This window comes from Oncorhynchus tshawytscha, linkage group LG19 (assembly GCF_018296145.1).
Source record: "Oncorhynchus tshawytscha isolate Ot180627B linkage group LG19, Otsh_v2.0, whole genome shotgun sequence".
In the NCBI taxonomy this organism is placed as follows: Eukaryota; Metazoa; Chordata; class Actinopteri; order Salmoniformes; family Salmonidae; genus Oncorhynchus; species Oncorhynchus tshawytscha.
Genome location: NC_056447.1, coordinates 40,686,256 through 40,707,907, shown reverse-complemented (window position 1 = coordinate 40,707,907; position 21,652 = coordinate 40,686,256). Strand labels below are relative to the sequence as shown.

At 44.1% G+C, this 21,652-nt stretch overlaps 1 protein-coding gene across 1 annotated transcript in view; it reads right to left on the bottom strand.

Annotated features, from left to right (window-relative positions):
• Nucleotides 1-21,652, bottom strand: part of LOC112218759 (protein O-mannosyl-transferase TMTC2-like) — a 164,764-nt gene that overhangs the window by 30,517 nt on the left and 112,595 nt on the right. The window contains exons 3-10 of the mRNA XM_024379874.2: nt 19,734-20,580; nt 17,374-17,488; nt 16,683-16,768; nt 14,435-14,619; nt 13,584-13,662; nt 10,857-10,978; nt 1,779-1,860; nt 226-340 (exon numbers count right to left, since the gene is read on the bottom strand). Of these exons, the coding sequence (XP_024235642.2) occupies nt 226-340; nt 1,779-1,860; nt 10,857-10,978; nt 13,584-13,662; nt 14,435-14,619; nt 16,683-16,768; nt 17,374-17,488; nt 19,734-20,580 (1,631 nt within the window). The remainder of the gene's footprint in view (nt 1-225; nt 341-1,778; nt 1,861-10,856; nt 10,979-13,583; nt 13,663-14,434; nt 14,620-16,682; nt 16,769-17,373; nt 17,489-19,733; nt 20,581-21,652) is intronic.

Genomic DNA, 21,652 nt, shown 5'->3' with positions numbered 1-21,652 from the left:
CGAGGCAGGCACGTAGCCGCGCGCCGCACTAAGACAAGACGGCAGCTCCCTGGCTACCGCTCGCTGCAGTAGAGAAGGGGATTACAGAAGCTGGTCAAGTAAATCACACTGGCAGAGGAGAGCTGTAAAGCCCTGGAATAAAGCATAGAGACAGTAGATGCTCTCCCTCCTTCCCCCAGCCCTTGTCTCCTGCCTCTCAGTGTGTCTGTCCCATCCAACACTCACCTGAGCATGTGGGCTGCGCTGAAGACCACATCAAACTCCCCGCTGTCCAGACGAGCTGCCTTCTCCGCCATCTCAGCCGCTTCCAGCAGACGAGACTCCTCCAACAAAAACTGACCTGGGAGCAGCCAGAGGGGGAAAGGAAAGGGAAGGAGAGAGAACAGGAACACCATGTTAAAACGCGGTGTGTGGATGTATTCCTAGAGAGGGATGAATAGTGGCTGGGTATATTGCCTTTGGCCAGGGGAGATAGGCAAGCCTCTGTCAGCCCTAAGAGTGATTTGCTGAAACACAAGATACGAGTGGAGCGTACCATCACTCTTTGGCCATCACTCAGGCCCATTTGTCCAATTAGTAGGGTTGTGATAGGGATGTTTCTCTTACATGTGCGTCAGGCCTGGCTGGAGATCTGAGTTCTGTACGTCTGAGGTGAAGCTGAAATGTAGAGCAGGGCCTTTGTAGACCTCCCTAATAACGCTAGAGTGTGGACCCCTGAAGGAGCCACGAACTGGGAGGAATTAATAGTCTGTTGATTTTGGTGGGCTCCACTACTGTACCATGCTTCCAAACCACTGGGTGAAACCAAGTCTATTTTCCTAAATAGCTGTGAATGTAGATCTTGCCTTATGTGAAGGAAAGACTGATTCGCCCCTGACTGATTACCAATGTATTGCAGAGCACCTACAGCTTAGAAACATTGCAATGGCAATTGATAGATTTCAATATGTCAACTCTTATTTTATTGGAGTGGTTAAGAATATGTAAGAGCAATTCCTTCAAATATCAAGAAATGAAAAAAATGATTTCATTTTAAGAATGATCGATCAAAATGTATGTAACCACAAATGATTTTACTGGCACTCCCTCTCAAATGCACATTTCAAAGAGGAAACTTGAAGTGACTTAGTATCAAATAAAATAAAATGTGATTTGTCATATGCTTAATTGTGGTAGAAATGTACATATAGGTAGGGATAAAGTGACTAACCAACGGGATAGATGATAAACAGTAGCAACAGCATTTGTGATGAGTCAAAAGAGATTAGTGAAAAAAGTGTCAACTATTTATCTAACTATTTAGCAGTCTTAGAAGCTGTTCAGGGTCCTGTTGGTTCTAGACTTGGTGCATCGGTACTGCTTGCTGTGCAGTAGCAGAGAGAACAGTCTATGACTTGGGTGGCTGGAGTCTGACAATTTTTAGGGCCTTCCTCTGACACCGCCTGGTATAGAGGTCCTGGTTGACAGGGGGTTCGGCCCCAGTGATTTACTGGGTCATGTGCACTACCCTCTGTAGCGCCTTGTGGTCGGATGCCAAGCAGCTGCCATACCCAGTGGTGATGCAGCCAGTCAAGATGCTCTCAAAGCTGCAGCTGTAGAACTTTTTGAGGATCTGAGGGCCCATGCCAAATCTTTTCAGCCTCCTGAGGGAGAAGAAGCATTGTCGTGCCCTCTTCACGACTGTGTTGATGTGTGTTGACCATGATCATTTCTTAATTTGTAACCTTAATATAATGTTGGTGAATCAAAAGAAACTGACCCAGAATGGCAGTACATACCGTAATGCATATAGCAATTTCCTTTAGTGGGGTCTAGTTGGATGGCCTTCAGAAAGAACCTCTCTGCTTCAGTCTTCTGACCCTACGAAGGGAGAGGAATTAAATCAATTGTCAGTATTTGTTGCCGTTGAGATGCTTTTCATTTTATTATAATACATAATGATTTTGCTAAGCCACAAACTTAATGTAACATTAAATCGGAATATGACACCTTGTGTCATCCTAAAAAAGATTTACCCTCAAAGTACACAATGTCATGCTTGGCACAGCTGACTGCCTGGTCTGAGAATTTAATAATAACACTTATATCTGTACAAATATATATGTACACAGAGGCTGTGACTAATCCACTGCAGCTGAGAGAGAGACAAACAGACACACAAAGAGAGAGAGACAAACAGACACACAAAGAGAGAGAGACAAGAGAGACAAGAGAGACAAACAGACACACAAAGAGAGAGAGACAAACAGACACACAAAGAGAGAGAGACAAGAGAGACAAACAGACACACAAAGAGAGAGAGACAAACAGACACACAAAGAGAGAGAGACAAACAGACAAACAGACACACAAAGAGAGAGAGACAAACAGACACACAAAGAGAGAGAGACAAACAGACACACAAAGAGAGAGAGACAAACAGACACACAAAGAGAGAGACAAGAGAGACAAACAGACACACAAAGAGAGAGACAAACAGACACACAAAGAGAGAGAGACAAAAGACACACAAAGAGAGAGAGACAAACAGACACACAAAGAGAGAGAGACAAACAGACACACAAAGAGAGAGAGACAAGAGAGACAAACAGACACACAAAGAGAGAGAGACAAGAGAGACAAACAGACACACAAAGAGAGAGAGACAAGAGAGACAAACAGACACACAAAGAGAGAGAGACAAGAGAGACAAACAGACACACAAAGAGAGAGAGACAAGAGAGACAAACAGACACACAAAGAGAGAGAGACAAACAGACACACAAAGAGAGAGAGACAAGAGAGACAAACAGACACACAAAGAGAGAGACAAGAGAGACAAACAGACACACAAAGAGAGAGAGACAAACAGACAGACAAACAGACACACAAAGAGAGAGAGAGAGACAAACAGACAAACAGACACACAAAGAGAGAGAGACAAACAGACAAAGAGACAAACAGACACACAAAGAGAGAGAGACAAGAGAGACAAACAGACACACAAAGAGAGAGAGACAAACAGACACAAAGAGAGAGAGACAATAGAGACAAACAGACACACAAAGAGAGAGAGACAAACAGACACACAAAGAGAGAGAGACAAAGAGACACAGACACACAAAGAGAGAGAGACAAGAGAGACAAACAGACACACAAAGAGAGAGAGACAAACAGACACACAAAGAGACAAACAGACACAAAGACACACAAAGAGAGAGACAAGAGAGACAAACAAACAGACACACAAAGAGACAATAGAGACAAACAGACACACAAAGAGACAAACAGACACAAAGAGACAGAGACAAGAGAGACAAACAGACACACAAAGAGAGACAAACAGACACACAAAGAGAGAGAGAGAGAGACAAGAGAGACAAACAGACACACAAAGAGAGAGAGAGAAAACAGACACACAAAGAGACAGAGACAAGAGAGACAAACAGACACACAAAGAGAGAGAGACAAGAGAGACAAACAGACACACAAAGAGAGAGAGACAAACAGACACAAAAGAGAGACAAGAGAGACAAACAGACACAAAAGAGAGAGAGACAAGAGAGACAAACAGACAGACACAAAAAGAGAGAGAGACAAGAGAGACAAACAGACACACAAAGAGAGAGAGACAAGAGAGACAAACAGACACACAAGAGAGACAGACAGACAAGAGAGACACAAAGAGAGACAAACAGACACACAAAGAGAGAGAGACAAGAGAGACAAACAGACACAAAGAGAGACAAGAGAGACAAACAGACACACAAAGAGACAGAGACAAGAGAGACAAACAGACACAGAGAGAGACAAGAGAGACAAACAGACACACAAAGAGACAGAGACAAGAGAGACAAACAGACACACAAAGAGAGAGAGACAAGAGAGACAAACAGACACACAAAGAGAGAGAGATAAACAAGAGGGAGAGAGAGAAATGTATGCACACACACACAGAGATTGAGATAGGGTGCGTAGAGTCGTTCCGGGTTACGTCACACAAGGAGTGACAGACAGGGTGATTGGAGCCTGATGAGGGGCAGCAGCAGCAGTGACAGATTGGGGCCCAGTGGAGCCCAGAGGAGCCAGTGCCCCGGGGGCCTCAGAGAGCAGGATCAGATTACAACTAACACACAAAGGCTCCAGCCAACACAGCTGACAGATTGGGGCCCAGTGGAGCCCAGAGGAGCCAGTCTGTCTCACACACAGCTGCCTCTCTCTGTCTCACACACACACACACACACACACACACACACACACACACACACACACACACACACACACACACACACACACACACACACACACAACGCAGATCTTATCTGGGTATCAGATGCACTCTGATGGAGATGAAGATCACAATAGAGGTTCAACTAATCAATTAAAGCCTATAGAAACCTAAATATATGAAATGCCACAGCATTTCACATTATGAACAAAAAGAGGCAAGGGCTCTCTTAATATTACATAAACCACTAACCAGAATAAATTATGTTTACTAAATACACTATATAGAATGAACACAATTCATTAATTTTAATTGCAAAGGCTTTGAACAAAAAGCCTTTATCCAAACACTGAAATCAGATTTGGATGATTCCGTGCCTCATACATTTTTCACCGGGTTTACCTTCAATAACTCAAAAAGTACTTAACTCTAAATATTAGAGTTTATTCTCCATTGAATGAACATTGAATTATATGTTTAATGCAGCTCAAGCCTCTCAAATTCACAAATAGTACAAAGCGCTCAGCTGAGGAGCAGCTAGAATAGTCATAACATCAGCATATTTCTATTTATTGAAGTTCAAACAAAAAGCCTGTCAGGAAACCACGTTATTACAATTTAATGCACTGGCTCTCATTGTTTGTGTGGATTTGAATCATGTGGTACATACAGGTAACTGCCAAAATAAAAGAAACACCAACATAAAGCGTCTTAATAGGGCGTTGAGCCACCAGAACAGCTTCAATGCACCTTGGCATAGATTCTACAACTGTCTGGAACTCTATTGAAGGGATGTGACACCATTCTCCCACAAAAAATTCCATAATTCTGTGTTTCGTTTGGTGGTGAAAGAAACGCTCTCAGACACTGCTCCAGAATCTTCCATAAGTAGTCAATTGGGTTTAGATCTGGTGACTGAGAGGACTATATAGTTTTCATGCTCATCAAACCATTCAGTGACTTCTTGTGTTCTGTGGATTGGGGCATTGCCATTCTATGGGGGCATAGCCATGGTAACCAAAATAATGGCCTGCCCAGGATTTTCATACATGACCCTAAGCATAATGGAATGTTAATTGCTTAATTACCTTAGGTACCACACCTGTGTGGAAGCACCTGTTTCAATACACTTTGTTTCCCTCATTTACTCAGGTGTTTCCATTATTTTGGCAGTTACTTGTACTTTGCAGATTTGACTGAGAAGTGAGGAAACTCTCTTTACTGGAGAAAAGTTGTCAAGAAATCTTTGCAGAATGTGAAAATAATATATCCCATGAGCCCCTGTTGATGTTCTCATCTTTTGAATCCAATTTTGGCATTATCAGGCTTAGAGGAGTTTTATTCCTGAGTGGCTTGTTCAATGAAATCCAGTTTCATGTCTAGACTGCTAACTAACATCATAATTTCAACATTAGAGCTCATTAGCTTTCCCCCTCACAACTGTCAGGTATCCAGATCAAAACATTATTTAGGGTGTGAGGGGAAAGTGGCGGTTTGTATGCATCCTAGTAGGTTCTTAAACTGGCTGTGCAGCGCATCGGCCCACAGCAACAGCAGCAGAGAGATTCTTATTAACTATGTGTGATCGATGCTGATAGATGGCCTGACAGCCTGCAGTGTTTGAATGGACTGGAATCGATGGAAGAAACAGCTCTGTCTGTCTTTCTATCTGTGTCTGTCTGTCTGTCTGTCTCCCACCACCCATATCCACTTCCTATTCAATATCAACTCATTATGGGGGTGAAATCTCCGGTTTTCACACATACTGCGCTTATTGTTAGTGTTGACCCCCTAATCTCCCAGTGACATCAGACGTGGAACAGATGTGTACTTCCACTCTGGCAGCCATCAAGGTGATTATGAATGGAGCCTGTATCTGATTAGGCCCGGAAATGCCTTGTGAATGACTGAGTTCAATAACACCCACCACCATGGTACACATCCCCGCCCTCAGCTACACCCCTCCTCGCAGGGGGTCCCGGGTGAGGTGCACAGGGGTCAGCCCAGCAGGAGAACGACGCCAAACCCTGTCCCCCAATGCACGCAACCCCTCCCCCAAACGACGATCCCCTGCCAGGATCTGAACTTCGGACCCTTGACAGGAAGGCTATTTCCTCATCACTCACAGTGGGGGTAAAGGGTATGGGAGTGGAGGTGGGGGTCACTTTCCTGGTGTGGTATCTGATCAAGACTAAACTCAGTCGTCAGTGAAGAGACAGTAGAGGTAGTGGGATGGTGGAAGGCCGGAGGTCACGATGGGGCTGATGGAGGTAGAAGGTGAAGTGAACATCTTCAAGGTAGCTCTTACCAACTTACACACCTGGGCCCTCATAGATACAAATGTGTGCTAGAACTGGTTGAGCCACTGCATTTCACACTACACTCTGTTCTTTGAAAACCATCTCAAGGCTATTGAGTCTGACAGCTCTCTCCTCTCCTTATCCCTGAGGTTGCATCATTTACACACAGAGGAGAAAGAAGGCCCAGGTAAACCATTGTTGATCTCTGCCTGAGATTTGTATTGATATTTGTATTTATTATGGATCCCCGTAAGCTGCTATATGCGATAATGTCAAAACCCGCACTGAAGTCTAACAAAACAGCCCCCACAATCTTTTTTGCCATCAATTCCTTATTTGTGTGCTATGCTTGTTGAATGTGCTGCCCTACAAGTGTGCTGAAAGTCTGTTGTCAAATTGTTTGCTATAAAATAGCATTGTTTCTGGTGAAACACAATTTTTCCCAAAAGTTTACTAAGGTTTGGTAACAGACTGATTGGTCAGCTATTTGAGCCAGTAAAGGGGGCTTTACTATTCTTAGGTAGTGGAATTACTTTTGCCTCCCTCCTGGCCTGGGGACACACTTTCACATTGGTTTAAATTGAGAATATGGCAAATAGGAGTGGCAATATCGTCCGCTATTATCCTCAGTAATTTTCCTTCCAAGTTGTCAGACCCCGGTGGCTTGTCATTGTTGATAGACAACAAAAAAACAACCTCTTCCACACTTACTTTACGGAATTAAAAATTACAACGCTTGTCTTTCATAAATTGGTCAGATATACTTGGATGTGTAGTGTCAGCGTTTGTTGCTGCCATGTCATGCCTAAGTTTGCTAATCTTGCCTTTGAAAAAATCATTAAAATAGTTGTCAATATCAGTCAGTGTTGTGATGAATGAGCCATGTCATTCAATGAATGATGGAGCTGAGTTTGCCTTATTTCCCAAAATGTAATTTATGGTGTTCCAAAGCTTTTTACTATCATTATTTCTGTAATTTATCTTTGTTTCATAGTGTAGTTTCTTCTTCTTCTTTTTATTAAATTTCATCACATGATTTCTCAATTGGCAATACGTTTGCCAATCGGTTGGGCAGTCAGACTTATTTGCCATTCCTTTACCTCATCCCTCTCAACCATACAACTTTTCAATTCCTCATCAATCCACAGGGATTTAACAGTTTTTACAGTCACTTTCTTAATGGCTGCATGCTTATTAGTAACTGGAATAAGCAATTTCATAAATGTGTCAAGTGCAGCGTCTGTTTGCTCATCATTACACTCCACGGACCAACAAATATTCTTTACATCAACATAGGAATCGCTACAAAATGTATTGTATGACCCCTTATACACTATATTAGGCCCAGCCTTTGGAACTTTGGTTTCCCTAGATATGGCTACTATATTGTGACACTACATCCGATGGATCTGGATACTGCTTTCAAGCACATTTCTGCAGCATTAGTAAAGATGTGATCAATACATGATGATGACTTCACTCATGTGCTGTTTGTAACTACCCTGGCAGGTTGACTGATAACCTGAACTAGGTTGCAGGCACTGGTTACAGTTTGACGCTTTTTCTTGAGTGGGCAGCTTGACAAAAGCCAGCCAATATTTAAATCACCCAGAAAATACACCTCTCTGTTGCTATCACATACATTATCAATCATTTCACACATGTTATCCAGATACTGACTGTTAGCACTTGGTGGTCTATAGCAGCTTCCCACAAGAATGGGCTTTAGGTGAGGCAGATGAACCTGTAGCCATATTACTTCAAAAGTATTTAACATGAGATCCTCTCTAAGCTTTACAGAAATGTGGTTCTGAATATAAAACAGCAACATCTCCCCCATTGCCATTTCTGTATTTTCTCTACATTTTATAACCTTTTATTGCTACCACTGTATCATGAAAGGTATTATCTAAGTGATTTCTAGAGATTGTCATCTGTTCCTAGCAAATGATTGATTTCATGAACCTACATATGTTAACGTGGGCTTTTTTGAGAACTTTTCTTCTGGGATGCTTACATGTTTTCATTGCTTTACTGGGAAGCTTAGCAGAAGTAGATATTCACATCTTATTTATGTTTGTGCAGGGTGAGCTGCACACTGTGGACTTCCTACTAGGGCACACCGCCTCAATGCTAACAGTATACATCCGGTTTATAGGCACATGATTACTGCATACAATAGCTGTAGGATCAGCAGAGGTTAGCTGGAGGAACATAAATTAGGTTACTTACATTGTGTCTACCAATGCACCTGGTATAATGTACATTTGCTGAAGCATTATGACAACTCAGTGTCACAATGGTAGAGATGGACTGAGCTGGGCTTGGGTCATTGATAAGCCATTGTCTCAATGCAGCTTTATAATACTGTGAAAGGATCCAGGAACCCAAATGATTTGGGTGGATCTCATCCTCCTTATAAAATGTGTTTTGTTTCCAAAAGGTATTGAAATTGTCAACGAAAGTTACACCCATTGAGCGGCAATAATCACTTAGCCAGTTGTGAAGAGAAAGAATCCTGCTAAAGCGCTCAATGCCACAATTCAGAGAGGGCACAGGGCCAGATATGATGGGTCTTTTATTAGTGTCTAGCAGGGAGTTAGTCAGCTCTAAAATCCAGTTTCAACTGCCCTTCATAGTGTCATTAAAACCCACATGGACTATGATAGAATCGATTTCCATGTCCTGACGTAGTACATTCGGGAGCAGTTTAGTAATCTCATTTACTCGAGCTCCGGGATAGGACATTGTTTTTGCACCAGGAACAGTCATATTTCTAACCATTGAGCTGCCCAAAATCATGGCTGCCAAGAAGGACGAGGAAATCTGTCCACTCCCACGTTTCATTCACAGGCTTTAGAGAAGCCTTTCTGGACGGGCGAGAGGCAGGATAACTTGAGCCCATTGCTCCCGGGTCTGGTGCAGGCCTCCGACAAATGGAGAATCCCCGCTCAACCCAGAACAGGGACGGAAGGCTGCCAACGTCGACTTCGAAATCGTAGTAGTAGGCACTCCGGCCGCAGACACAGGTACCCCCAGCGACGAAAGTGTAGGAAGATCAGGCTCCAGGACGGCGAAACTACTCGTTGTTTGTATCTGTATCTACAGCGCTGGAAACGTTAATTTATTTCCAATTGCCAAACTCATCTGGGACTAACTTCATTAGCTTGATGGCTAGCAGCTTAGCGGCTCTGTTAAGCAGGCTGTCTGTTAACAGGGATTCCGGGACAAGAAATAGAGGTCCCAGCTGTTAAAAGCTAACCGCGTCATGGAATACATGCAAAAACAAGTTTGGTATTTATATTTAATGAATATTGGTTATGTTTTAGTGAAAAATAACAAAACGAGTGTTTCCTGCATAGTGTTGAGCCGCACACTCTGATGACGCCACTTGTGTTCCAGGGATGATCGAGTGGAATACAGGCATGAGCTCGGAACGTTCCTCTAAATCAATATCCCTTCCTTTACTAAAACAACAGTGTGTTTTCCCTTGCCTGCTCACTCGAGGGAAGTTTTTCTTCTTCTATTGTATATTGTTGTTCCCCTGGTGTATGATGAGACAAATCTACGTTTCAGAGATTGTATCTAATGGCTCTTGATAAGAGACCAGTTCATGTCAGCTTTTCCTTTAAATGCCTGCTAAGTTGTTTGTTAAACTTACCACCACTCACTTACTATAGACAGGGAAATACATCTGGCAAGGTGGTCAATATGGAGAAAGATCATGTTCATCTACAGCCATTATTTTCTAGAAAGGTAAACGAGGGATTGACAAAGATAAATGTGCTCTTTGTCTTTGTCTGGGACCCTGTGGAGAGAATTACCCCTAGCACACAAACCAGCCTTTCTCCTCTTAGTCCAACCCGGGTCAACTACGTGACTTTGGTGAACAGCATCTGAGTAGTCGGAAGGCCCTGGAGGCCCAGAAGACAGTAGGGTCCGGAGTTAGAGGAGGATCCACATCAGATCAGTCCCTCAGGGCTAATGTGTTGCAGGGGCTGGTTACTTAGCTGGAGCCATGTCCAACCTGTATTAGTGAAACTGATAAGGGGTCAATATGGAGAGCCGGTTTAGGCAGTTGTATAGAATAACTCCCGGGATTTGGTAACAGATTTTAAAAACACACAGGGCAGCTGTGACATCAGTTTCAATCAGGAAGCTATCCCCACAGGTCGATGGGGCACCTTGAGAAACTCAATGTGATCACACCCCCCCACACACACACACACGCACACACAGGCCATTGATGATCTGCATGCACACTCTCAGGCTACTTGCAGAGCTGAATAAGAATAAGAAAGCCAAGAAGAGAAGGAGGAGGAGGAAGACGATGATGGTGAAGAAGTTACCGTGAGGGCCAGGAGTTTGCCATAGGTCAAGTGTGCTGGGATGTGGTCTGGCTTGGCTCTCAGGGACTCTCTGTACCAGTGCTCGGCCTCGGTCAGCTTGTTCAGTCTCATGTAGGCCTCTCCTGTGAGAGGAAGTGAGGCATCAGGTCAAGGTTCAGAGGTTAAGGAACCACACGTCTTCCCATTGTCTTACTAAGGAATCAAATGACAGCTAGGGTAGTCGTGCAGAAAGGCCTGCCATCACTTCAGTGCACTTTGAAACCCGATACCAAACCGGTGTTTTATTAGCTAAAGGACCTTTTACTAGGACTAGGGTCATAACAAAATTGCAAAGTAAAGGACGGCTTTTGAATTTGTCTGCATCAGTTGAATAGTGTCCCACTAAAAGCCTAGATCAGATCACAATATGTTTTATTAATATCCTCTATCCTATAACAAACTCCTAATACCTGCTCAGCAACAATCCTATAAAAATAGTCATCGAACTAAGCTGTATTTTCAGATCCCCCATGTGTTAGTTGGATGGAGTTCTATGGGATGTCTAAAGTAAGTCTAAAGTTAGAGTAGGAGAACAGACATGGGCCTGACTCAATCCTTTAATATGACTGGCCTGAGCTGATTGTCTGATATGTTGCTGATGACATGTGTAGAAACACCCTTCCTGATTCTTCAGACAGTGATACCTCTACCAGCCTTGAAGACTTTACCCCCACCTGAACAAACAGTCCATCTTTCTTTCTCTCTCCTGCCCCTGACACGTATTATAACTGCATTTCACGAAATAGTTGGGTAATTGGGGAAAACACAAACCAAAACAATGCTTTAAATGTAATGATCACAGGAATAATACTGGGATAGGGGACGTGACTGCAATAAGTTTCACATGAACTTGTAACAGGGGTCTTATATTTTTTTTGCGTTTTTGAGAGGAGGGCTAATTGAAGCTAGATTATAAATGGGGGATTATGGCAAATCATTTCCACTGATAAGAAACAGGAGAGAAACAACAGGTGGCTGGTGATGAATGTTGACCTGCTGACCTCTGGGACGATCAACAGACGTCCCCCCTGTTCTTCATTAGCAATGGCCTGTAATAGACCTTTTAATATACCTCTAAATACAAGGTACTCAAGCATGTAGTGGTATCAAATATAAGACCCCAATTCCATTTTTGCTCATGATAAGGATCAGAGTTAATGCAGTCTTTTGTAAGCAAGTATATAAAGTATCCAAGGAAAGCCAGCTTTATGTTGGAGTAGATATCTTTCAAATTGTTCTGCATAAGCAGAAGCATTTACTGTATGTCCTAGTTGGGTTACAGAATACCTAGACTTAATGTATTTCCTTTCCAGCAGCTAATATAATACTGTACATTGACTGTTATGATTATGATAAGGGCAACATGAGTTGCTTTATCTACATATTTGTCAGACATGGTGTAACGCAGAGCTAGTAACAGCAGAAGACTGAGTGTGGTGAAACGGGCTTTGTGCCTCTCTGGTCTACCATCAGATTCAGATGGAGGTCTATGAGGAAGCACAGACATGGACATAAAATACTTAGCGACACAATTTCCAAGGAGTTGAAAATTACATCTAGTGGAACATTCCATTGCCCATTTGAGCGGAGGGGGGTTTTGGCAGATAAAGACCCAACTTTGACCCAGACTGCCATGTACACTGACGAAAGTTCCCCCTCTTGAGAATGACAAACACAATGGCAGCACCCAAGTGAATTGGACTGTAAATAGATAGAAGCAGGTGCACCAAACATTTAAACGAGCTCCTCAGAGTAATGTAAAAATCAGCTGCAAGAAATATGGGAAAATGCTGCAACATCCACCCTGCTTAAACTGAGGGAGGCGATTTGCTAATGATTTCTCAGCACCTCCATCAAGCTGAATTTGACTCCACTGGTGAATGTACTGTACTAAGGGGGGTTGCTGGAATTCAACAAGATGAAGAGTGAGAGCAAGAGAGGGAGGGGGGCAAAGAGAAAATAAAGAGAGGGAGAGAGAAGACAGAGAGTGACAGAAAGAGAGAAAGAGTGAGTAAAAGAGTGAAAGAGAGACAGAGGAACAACATGGGGGAGCCACAGAGAAGGACAAAGGCATGTCAGCAGGCCCATTGAGTGACAAGAGTGCTAGTGGAATCAGGGGTTACTTGAAATCGAAAATTATTGCATTTTGAAATCAAAAGTCGCAATTTAGTCTGCAGCTGCTTTCACATGACTGTAACACGAGGAGCGTAGTTATTATCGTTAACACGCTGTGGAAACCTCAACATCGGGGCCTCAATGGGAGCGTTGAGCTGGAGCCACACACCCGACTTTGATGCTGATTTACACGTCCAATACTGGCTTGAGATTTATAAGACGTTATGAAAACAGAGCACCTCTAAAACCAACGGCCTTAAGCAGAGTCTACACTCTGCTACACAAAAACGGGCTAATGTGTAATGCTTACTGTAAGCATAGCTCAGCTGACGAGCTCAAGTCCCTGGCCACAATCAATGCAACTCAATCCTGTGACCCCCTTCAGGTGGAATAAAGTTCAACAAACTCAGCCAGAAGTGCATGGACCCAAGCTGACAACCAACAGCTGACACAATGATTACAAATGTACCCCCCACACCTGCAATCTACCAATATTCTATTTCATTCCTTTTTCTCCTCACAAAAAATCTAAGCTTGTGTGTTTAGTTTGAGAGAAAGATAATTGCCACTTACCCATCATGTTATAGAGGCTCTGAGGTGCAAATTGTCTTGGCATTTTCTGTATTGCTTCTTTATACACGGAGAGGGCCTCCTATGAATGAATAAAACAAAAGGAACCATCCGTTAGGCACGAGGAGCCAAACATGCCAGGGCCACAAGTCCACTGCAGCCTGGGTCTTCACAAGCTGAATGGAAGCATGGAATCAGAGGTCACTAAGAGGTGGTTAAGACTTGGTGGAGGAGAAAGGATCTATCCTCTCCATGACATGGCCAGTCAGAGAGCTAGTGCAGTGTCACACAGCCTCTCTCTCGCTAAAGCCCAAGGCAGTGATTCCCTTTAGGCTCTGTTAGTGGGTAGGCTTAGCGGAGTTAACAACAACCGGATGCATCCGGTTTTCAGTGATACAACTAATTCAACCTAGCTTCCTCATCTGCTGAAAACCAGATTCAGGAACTCCACTCAGGCGTTTTCTTTTACGCCTGCTACGTTAGATTAATTAGTGGGTATACTAGTGTAGAAGGTCAGTGGGTGGTGGAGCTTTTCTCCTGACAATTTCCACAATCTCAGAACGGATGCACTTTTCAACCTGCTTGTATATGATTAGTGTGTGTGTTCCTGTGAATACGTTTGGTGTGTGTCTCCCTGTGTATGTGTGTGTGTGTGTGTGTGTGTGTGTTCCTGTGAATACGTTTGGTGTGTGTCTCCCTGTGTATGTGTGTGTGTGTGTGTGTTCCTGTGAATACGTTTGGTGTGTGTCTCCCTGTGTATGTGTGTGTGTGTGTGTTCCTGTGAATACGTTTGGTGTGTGTCTCCCTGTGTATATGTGTGTGTGTGTGCACCCCTGTCTGCTCCCCTATCCTACCTCCTGGTGCCCCTGCTCATGGAGCAGCTTTCCCAGGTTGTACAGGCAGCTGGTGACAGAGCTCTTGTGTGTGTGGGGGTCCTTCAGGTTCTCGTCAGGGATTTCGGCGCAGGTTAGGAATGTCCTCTTGGCTTCGTCCAGTCGCCCCTGGTTCATCAGGACAATCCCGGTGTTCAAGTAGGCGGCTGCAGGGGGGAACGAGAGACATATAGGTGATCCATTACGTGATCAACATGCAGCCAGAGAGTAATTAGGCTCTATGGGGCTGAAACTAGTCATTATGAAAGTTCTTTCTGAATAAATTGGCCAGCCACTGATGATCAATTGGCTGCCGCATCCATGGGGTAACAATACATATTCAACACTCGTGGAAGGGAGTGTATGGGGTGGTCGTGGCTCCACCAATACTGTATACATCGGCATGCCAAGATGAACTGTATGCTAGACTAAAGTTCGACCTAGCCCCTATCCTCAGTTCTCTCTGTCCTTCATCCATCCAAGGTGAACTGGTCTAATCAACAATCCTTTTGTAGGAATAAATTGCATATATCCCCCTGGCTAGAGTGTTTCTGAAGACAGTTTCCATAAAGGATGTGTGTCTGAAAGAGAGAACAGTAGGAATGGAACTGGATATCATTAGAGTATCATCATGAAGCTGCCACTTTGGAATTGTTCATGAACAGATTCTACGTTGTACCAGTTGCCAGCTAAACACATTGAATTATGGTACAACCTTGACAAATTACTTTTATTATCTGACTGACTCTCATACCTTCACCTCCAATACCCCCCACCACCGCTTTAGGTAACTCGTTAATTTAGTTATCGACAGTAACAGATAGGATCATTGCATAATGAACGAGAACTTCAAAGTGTGATCATCATCTGATTACATTCATAATTATTAATTACACTTCGGGAGACAAAGGAAAGGACTCCACCGCTTGGCGGTGATCAGTTAATATAGAAAACTATAGGGGAATAATTTAGCACATGACCAGTGGAGGATGAGAGTGACTTCTGCTAACCAGGCAGTGTGACAGCTGAATCTTACTGATACAGTGAGCTAGCAGGAAGCATGTTTGAAAGAGTTTCATCAAGGTAAGACTCAAGAAAAAACGACCACCATTAGGGGATAAGGAGAGAATGGGAGAGAGGGAGAAATGGAGAGATGGAGAAATGGAGAGAGGGAGAAAGGGAGATGGAGAAATGGAGAGAGGGAGAAAGGGAGAGATGAAGAAATGGAGAGAGGGAGAAAGGGAGAGAGGAGAGATGGAGAAAGGGAGAGAGGGAGAAAGGGAGAGAGGGAGAGAGGGAGAGATGGAGAGAGGAGAGAGGGAGAAAGGGAGAGATGGAGAAAGGGGGAGAAAGGGGGAGATGAAGAAAGGGAGAGATGGAGAAAGGGGGAGAGGGAGAAAGGGAGAGAGGGAGAAAGGGAGAGAGGGAGAAAGGGAGAGGGGGAGAAAGGGAGAGAGGAAGAAAGGGAGAGATGTAGAAAGGGGGAGAGGGAGAAAGGGAGAGAGGAGAGAGGGAGAGATGGGGAAAGGGAGAGATGGAGAAAGGGGGAGAGGGAGAAAGGGAGAGAGGAAGAAAGGGAGAAAGGGGGAGAGGGAGAAAGGGAGAGAGGGAGAAAGGGAGAGATGGAGAAAGGGAGAGATGGAGAAAGGGGAGAGGGAGAAAGGGGAAGAGGGAGAAAGGAGAGTGGGAGAGATGGGGAAAGGGGAGAGGGAGAAAGGGGGAGAGGGAGAAAGGGGGAGAGGGAGAAAGGGAGAGAGGGAGAAAGGGAGAGAGGGAGAAAGGGAGAGATGGAGAGAGGGAGAAAGGGAGAGATGGAGAGAGGGAGAGATGGAGAAAGGGAGAGAGGGAGAAAGGGGGAGAGGGAGAGAGGGAGACAGGGAGAAAGGGAGAGATGGAGAAATGGAGAGGGAGAGAGGAGAGATGGAGAGAGGGAGAGAGGAAGAAAGAAAGGGAGAGAGGGAGAAAGGGGGAGAGGGAGAAAGGGAGAGATGGAGAGAGGGAGAAAGGGAGAGAGGGAGAAAGGGGGAGAGGGAGAGAGGGATTCATAATAAATACAATTGTGTAATACTTGAATCTATTGACATGAGTGGTCCTTGAACACTCAATCATTCATCCAGTAATGGAGCAAGCTTGTCTGTGCCCTCCCTCCCCTATTGGCAGATGCCTGGATACCTGCGCTGTGCAAACACAAGAGTTTGAAATGGTCAATAAAAAGAAGAGCGGTACTTACAAGCCAGAGTTGGCCTACTCCCAATGGCCAGTTTATAGTAGTGGAGTGCCTCAGAGAACTTGTTGTTTTCTTGTAGCAGCAAACCACTGTAACAGAGAAAGTTAGGGACTCTCATGGCTACAAATCTCAACAGAAGTGTGTGTCTGTTAAGACTGAATAACACAACATAAGACAACTAAATGTAATACAGTATCCTAGTAAATACAGTACTGTAAAATGTGCTACCAAATCTCTAGTTCTGTTCTAAACAATCTAATTCTGTAAATGGATCTGTTGAGTAACATCTAAAGCCCTTGGGGCTAGTGTTGAGTATTGACTGTGTGCTTCCTGTTGTCCTCCCCTCAGGCTGACACAGCATGATTAATAACCTACTGTCACAGAAACAGCACCCAGGGGAATACAAAGCACCATTACCTCTCTGTGAAGACCACTGATCATTAGACAGTCGTGTGTGCCGGGACAGACTGGGACCAGAAATCGGCCCTGTATTTCTAACACATCGGGCCCTTTCTTCCCCCTCGAGGCAAAAAATGGACCAGCCCATCTGGTGTGTGTGTGTGTGTGTGTGTGTGTGTGTGTGTGTGTGTGTGTGTGTGTGTGTGTGTGTGTGTGTGTGTGTGTGTGTGTGTGTGTGTGTGTGTAGGAGAGACAGTCCTGCTCATGTATGCATACAGAGTCTATAGACACTCACAGGTTATACAGCATGTCTGCCATGTTCCTGCGGTAGTAGAGAGCATTCCTGTATGCCTGCTCTGCCTCCGCCATCTTGCCCTGGTTCTTCAGGACATTCCCAAGGTTGCCCCATGCTGATAGAGGGAGGAATAAAGTAATTAAGGTTAACATGGTCAACCAACATGGCTGCCCACCCCTTTTGGACACACTATCACTTCCTGGGTTTACGGTTTGTTATCAAGCCTGGTCCCAGATCTATTTGTACTGTCTTGCCTGGTCACGTCAAATGTCAAGTCAAACAATGAACATAGGCTATGTATAGAGTTGGTAAGACAGTACAAACTGATCTGGGACCAGGCTGGTTTTGACCCTCCTCAAAGGACATTGTGCAGGCTAAAACAGAGGGTATATCTGCTGCTACTGAACTACTGGGCTTAGAGTGAGGACAGAGAGAGTTGATGGCGCACCTGGGATTTAGTGTGTCAAAGATCCCAATTATTCCCTAACAGAAAAGGAAGAAAACAATGGCTCCCCCTGACACTCCATAGTAGATTAATGGCAATACTGTCAAATGGATTGCAGATTAATTGACAGGTACATTTGGTCTTGAAATGCCCTAATAGTGAAAATGATAGGAATGAATCTGGTAGGCAATTTTCAGTTGTCAAGTGGTAATTGTATATTCTATTTTCCTTGGGAAATACATCTACATCGATTCCTGCTTTAACTCACATATAGAGGAAAATGCACATAGCCTGACAACCAAATTGACTGAATAGTGTTTCCCTTCAATATTTTAGCTTGAAAACTAAATCCATACAGCTTAGTATGAGCAGTTGGAATCCATCATGTATACATATGGGCTTATACTCTTATACACTATTTAACTGTGTCTACATACAGTACAGCTGAAGCCAGGGCACACTGGGGCAACAGTATGAGCACTGTGAACAGGCCTGACAGAGAAGAATCATCCCCTTAGACACGGTTTCTTCTTGTTCTCCTGATGGCTGTATAGGAAGGGAAAGTCAAATAGAGCTTATAGTAGTTACTGGGTTACCTGTGTAGCATTTCATTCAAATGTATCGAGTGCTCACTTATGCCAAAGGCTCCTTTGAGCTGTGCATTATTTATTAGTTAAGGCGTCTGAGCCAGATATCCCAAAAGTCTCAAATTCAATATTAGCAAAGCCAAGCAGAGAAAAAAAGACAATAACTTTATTGTAAACACAATATTAAACATTTTAAAATAAATATGCTAGAACAGAAAATGTTCTAAGTGGTGTTACCGTCCACTGTAAATTTATTAGGTCTCTTTTACTGTGTTTTCTCACAGAACTCATTCTCAATGCTTAATGAGCGTGTCACTATTTCAGACTCACAAATGGTATGAGGACAGTGAGCCAGGGAAGGAACGTAGCTGCTGCTCTGCTCTGTGTTGGCAGGATCAACAGCTGTCATGTCCCAGCTCTGCCGCAACATGTCCTGCCGTTACCTCTGTCCCTAGCCCGGGATCACTATCTCAAGAATAACACTAGTGCACTACCAGTTATTCAGTATTATCTTTGGATGAACCTGAATTTGAATGTATGAATATTCAAGTATTCTAGTTTCCCCTCATTGCCAGTCAAGCAGGGATGTCAGTGAAGATGCCGTCCAAAAGTAAAAAGGAGAGAAACTGTAGTCTGCCCATAGTGAGGGATTTAGTAGGTTTACAATGGAGGCCTTGTGTTGAAAGGTCCTTCAGCCATGATATACTGCCTGGAGAGGATAAACTGTCTGGAAGTAGACATACTGTAAACAATTTAACAGGTAGCGCTTAACACTCATGATTCCTCATGCGCTCCTGAGTGGTGCAGCACTCTAAGGCACTGCATCTCAGTGCAAGAGGTGTCACTACAGACCCTGGTTCGATTCCAGGCTGTATCACAACTGGCTGTGATTGGGAATCCCATAGTGCGGCGCACAATTGGCCCAGCATTGTCCGGGGTAGGCCGTCATTGTAAATAAGAATTTGTTCTTAACTGACTTGTGTTTTTCTTTTTGTATTACATCTCAGGGTACATCTTGAAAATCACACTTTCGTTAAATCCCAGGAAGTAACTATCACTTAACGTGATGCTACTTTAGGTCATACAGTCAACCTATAAATATATTATGTGAGAATGTTAAAGTGAAGAAGGTTGTCTAAGTAGGACCTTTTTCAGGCAGCTCTAAGCTACATTATTCAGTGCAGAAGTCATGAAAGATCATCTGATATGACACACACTAGCCTGTTGAACACCTTTTAAAGCACACTCAGGCTATGCAAACGTCACAGTCTGAGATGTTGTGTGAGTGTGTGAGTGTGTCTGTATGTGTCGATCTGTCTGTGTATTACCTTTAGCAGGGTTAAAGTATATTCCTGACTTGTAGAGCATCTCCTCATTCTGCCAGTCTTGGTTCCTCAGCACTGTTTTAACCCCAAACAGTAAGACCAGGGTAACGCTACAGTACACCACCACAGTCCTGGAGGAGCTCCACCTCAGCCGTACGTACAGGGCCCTCAGCCCCACCGCCAGCAGCAGACAGAAGCCCATACTGGGGATGTACAGTACCCTCTCTGCTATCACAAAGCCCACGTAGAAGAACAGGTTGGTGGCAGGGAGGAAAGGGACGGCCAATAGGCCCAAGGAGAACACCACTACGTTTTCAGTGGTGGGCAGTGGAGTCCTGGTGACGTAGTGCTTTTTGGTACCGTTCTGTGCACTTGCAGTTTGAGGCTCTGTTTCAGAGTTTGTGTGGTTGGGAACATCGGGGTGGTGACAGCTGTGTCCATTGGTGTGGGACCTCCCGTTCCCATTGGTTACATGATGGGCTTTTCCGTTGGTCTCCTTGACCTTGACCTGGCGGGTGCGAAGCCCAAACCAAGCCAGAAGGAGCAGTCCCACATAGAAGGCCAAAGTGTGAAGGTTCCTCCAATCGGCGATGCTTCTGATCAGAGGCAGGGCGTCCATGGACCAATCGAAGCTCAGGGTGTTTGGGCACAAGAGAAGCCACATGTTGACGGCGGGCAGATAGAGGAAGGTTAGAGTCCGAGTGAGGAGGGATGGGGAGTCCCCCGCTGGGTTGTCTGAGTTGGAGAAGTTGGGCGGTTTGTTGCCCATCCAGTAGAGGCGGTAGGCCAGCAGAACAGCCCCCCAGGCAGCCAACAGCAACACACTCAACAGCAGGTGGACGTTCCTCCTCTAGAAGAGAGAAAACAACAACAGAGCTGAAACTAGGAGGAACGGCAATCGACTGGAAAGCTAGCAGCAAAGGCAAGAAAAAATATTATGAGACGCTAGGGCCAAAGTAGTTTTCTGGTTGGTTGGTGATTTTTCTGACTCTTGGCATTTGACTTTGATCCAGGCCATGTTGGTAAATCGAGCATAAGATTGAATGTAATTTAGAATAAAAAAACGCAAGAGTCTGTTATGTAACGTTGTCTGGAACAAAAGCTGTGTTCATGCACTATTTGTCCAGCCAAGTGTTAGACTGCAGATTTAGAATGCATTGCAAGGAAAGTCAACTACAATTGATTTTATTGTTATGTTTTGGCTGTGATGTGGGGTTTTGAATACCCATGAACAGGAAGATATCAGTTAACCGTGAATGCCTTTGTTGCTGGGGCTTATAAACCAAACAATTCAAAAAAAGAAAGGGGAAAAATGCCCTGTGACTTTGTCTTTGATTCAAGCCAAAATAATCACGGCTATACTGGATTCATTGACTGTTGCTGAGCAAATGTGGTCTTACATCATAGCATTCCCTTATTCTGTGTTATCTTTCTCCTCACGCACCTGGCCTTAGACATGACTAAATAAACACCAGAATACAGGCCAATAGACAGTCCTATTCATCATCATGCAGGCTCGATATTAAACACTTTCTGAAACTGCTGCATGGAAATGATTATGAAGTATTGAGTGTTTGAAACTTGTGCACATTGGTGTGAGTGCAGAAAATAACCTGGCCTATATGGTTCCCAATAGAACTGTTCCCGCTGTAGGATCAACTAGTCTTTCTTAGGGGTTTATTTTGGAAGTCACACTCCTGCTAAGAAATCTTTATGGCTTCCCTTCCAAAATATTGTCAGCTAATACATGCAGGGCAACATCCATTTGTGCCCTGCAGTGGTGCTCTGTATTCAAGGGAGGATGCTCTCATACTGGTACAGTACACAACAATGAGGCTAGCATTCAGTACATGCATTTCATGTCCGAGCAATGTAGCAATTGACTGATTTCCCCATAGAGATTCAATGTAGAGGATAGGGAC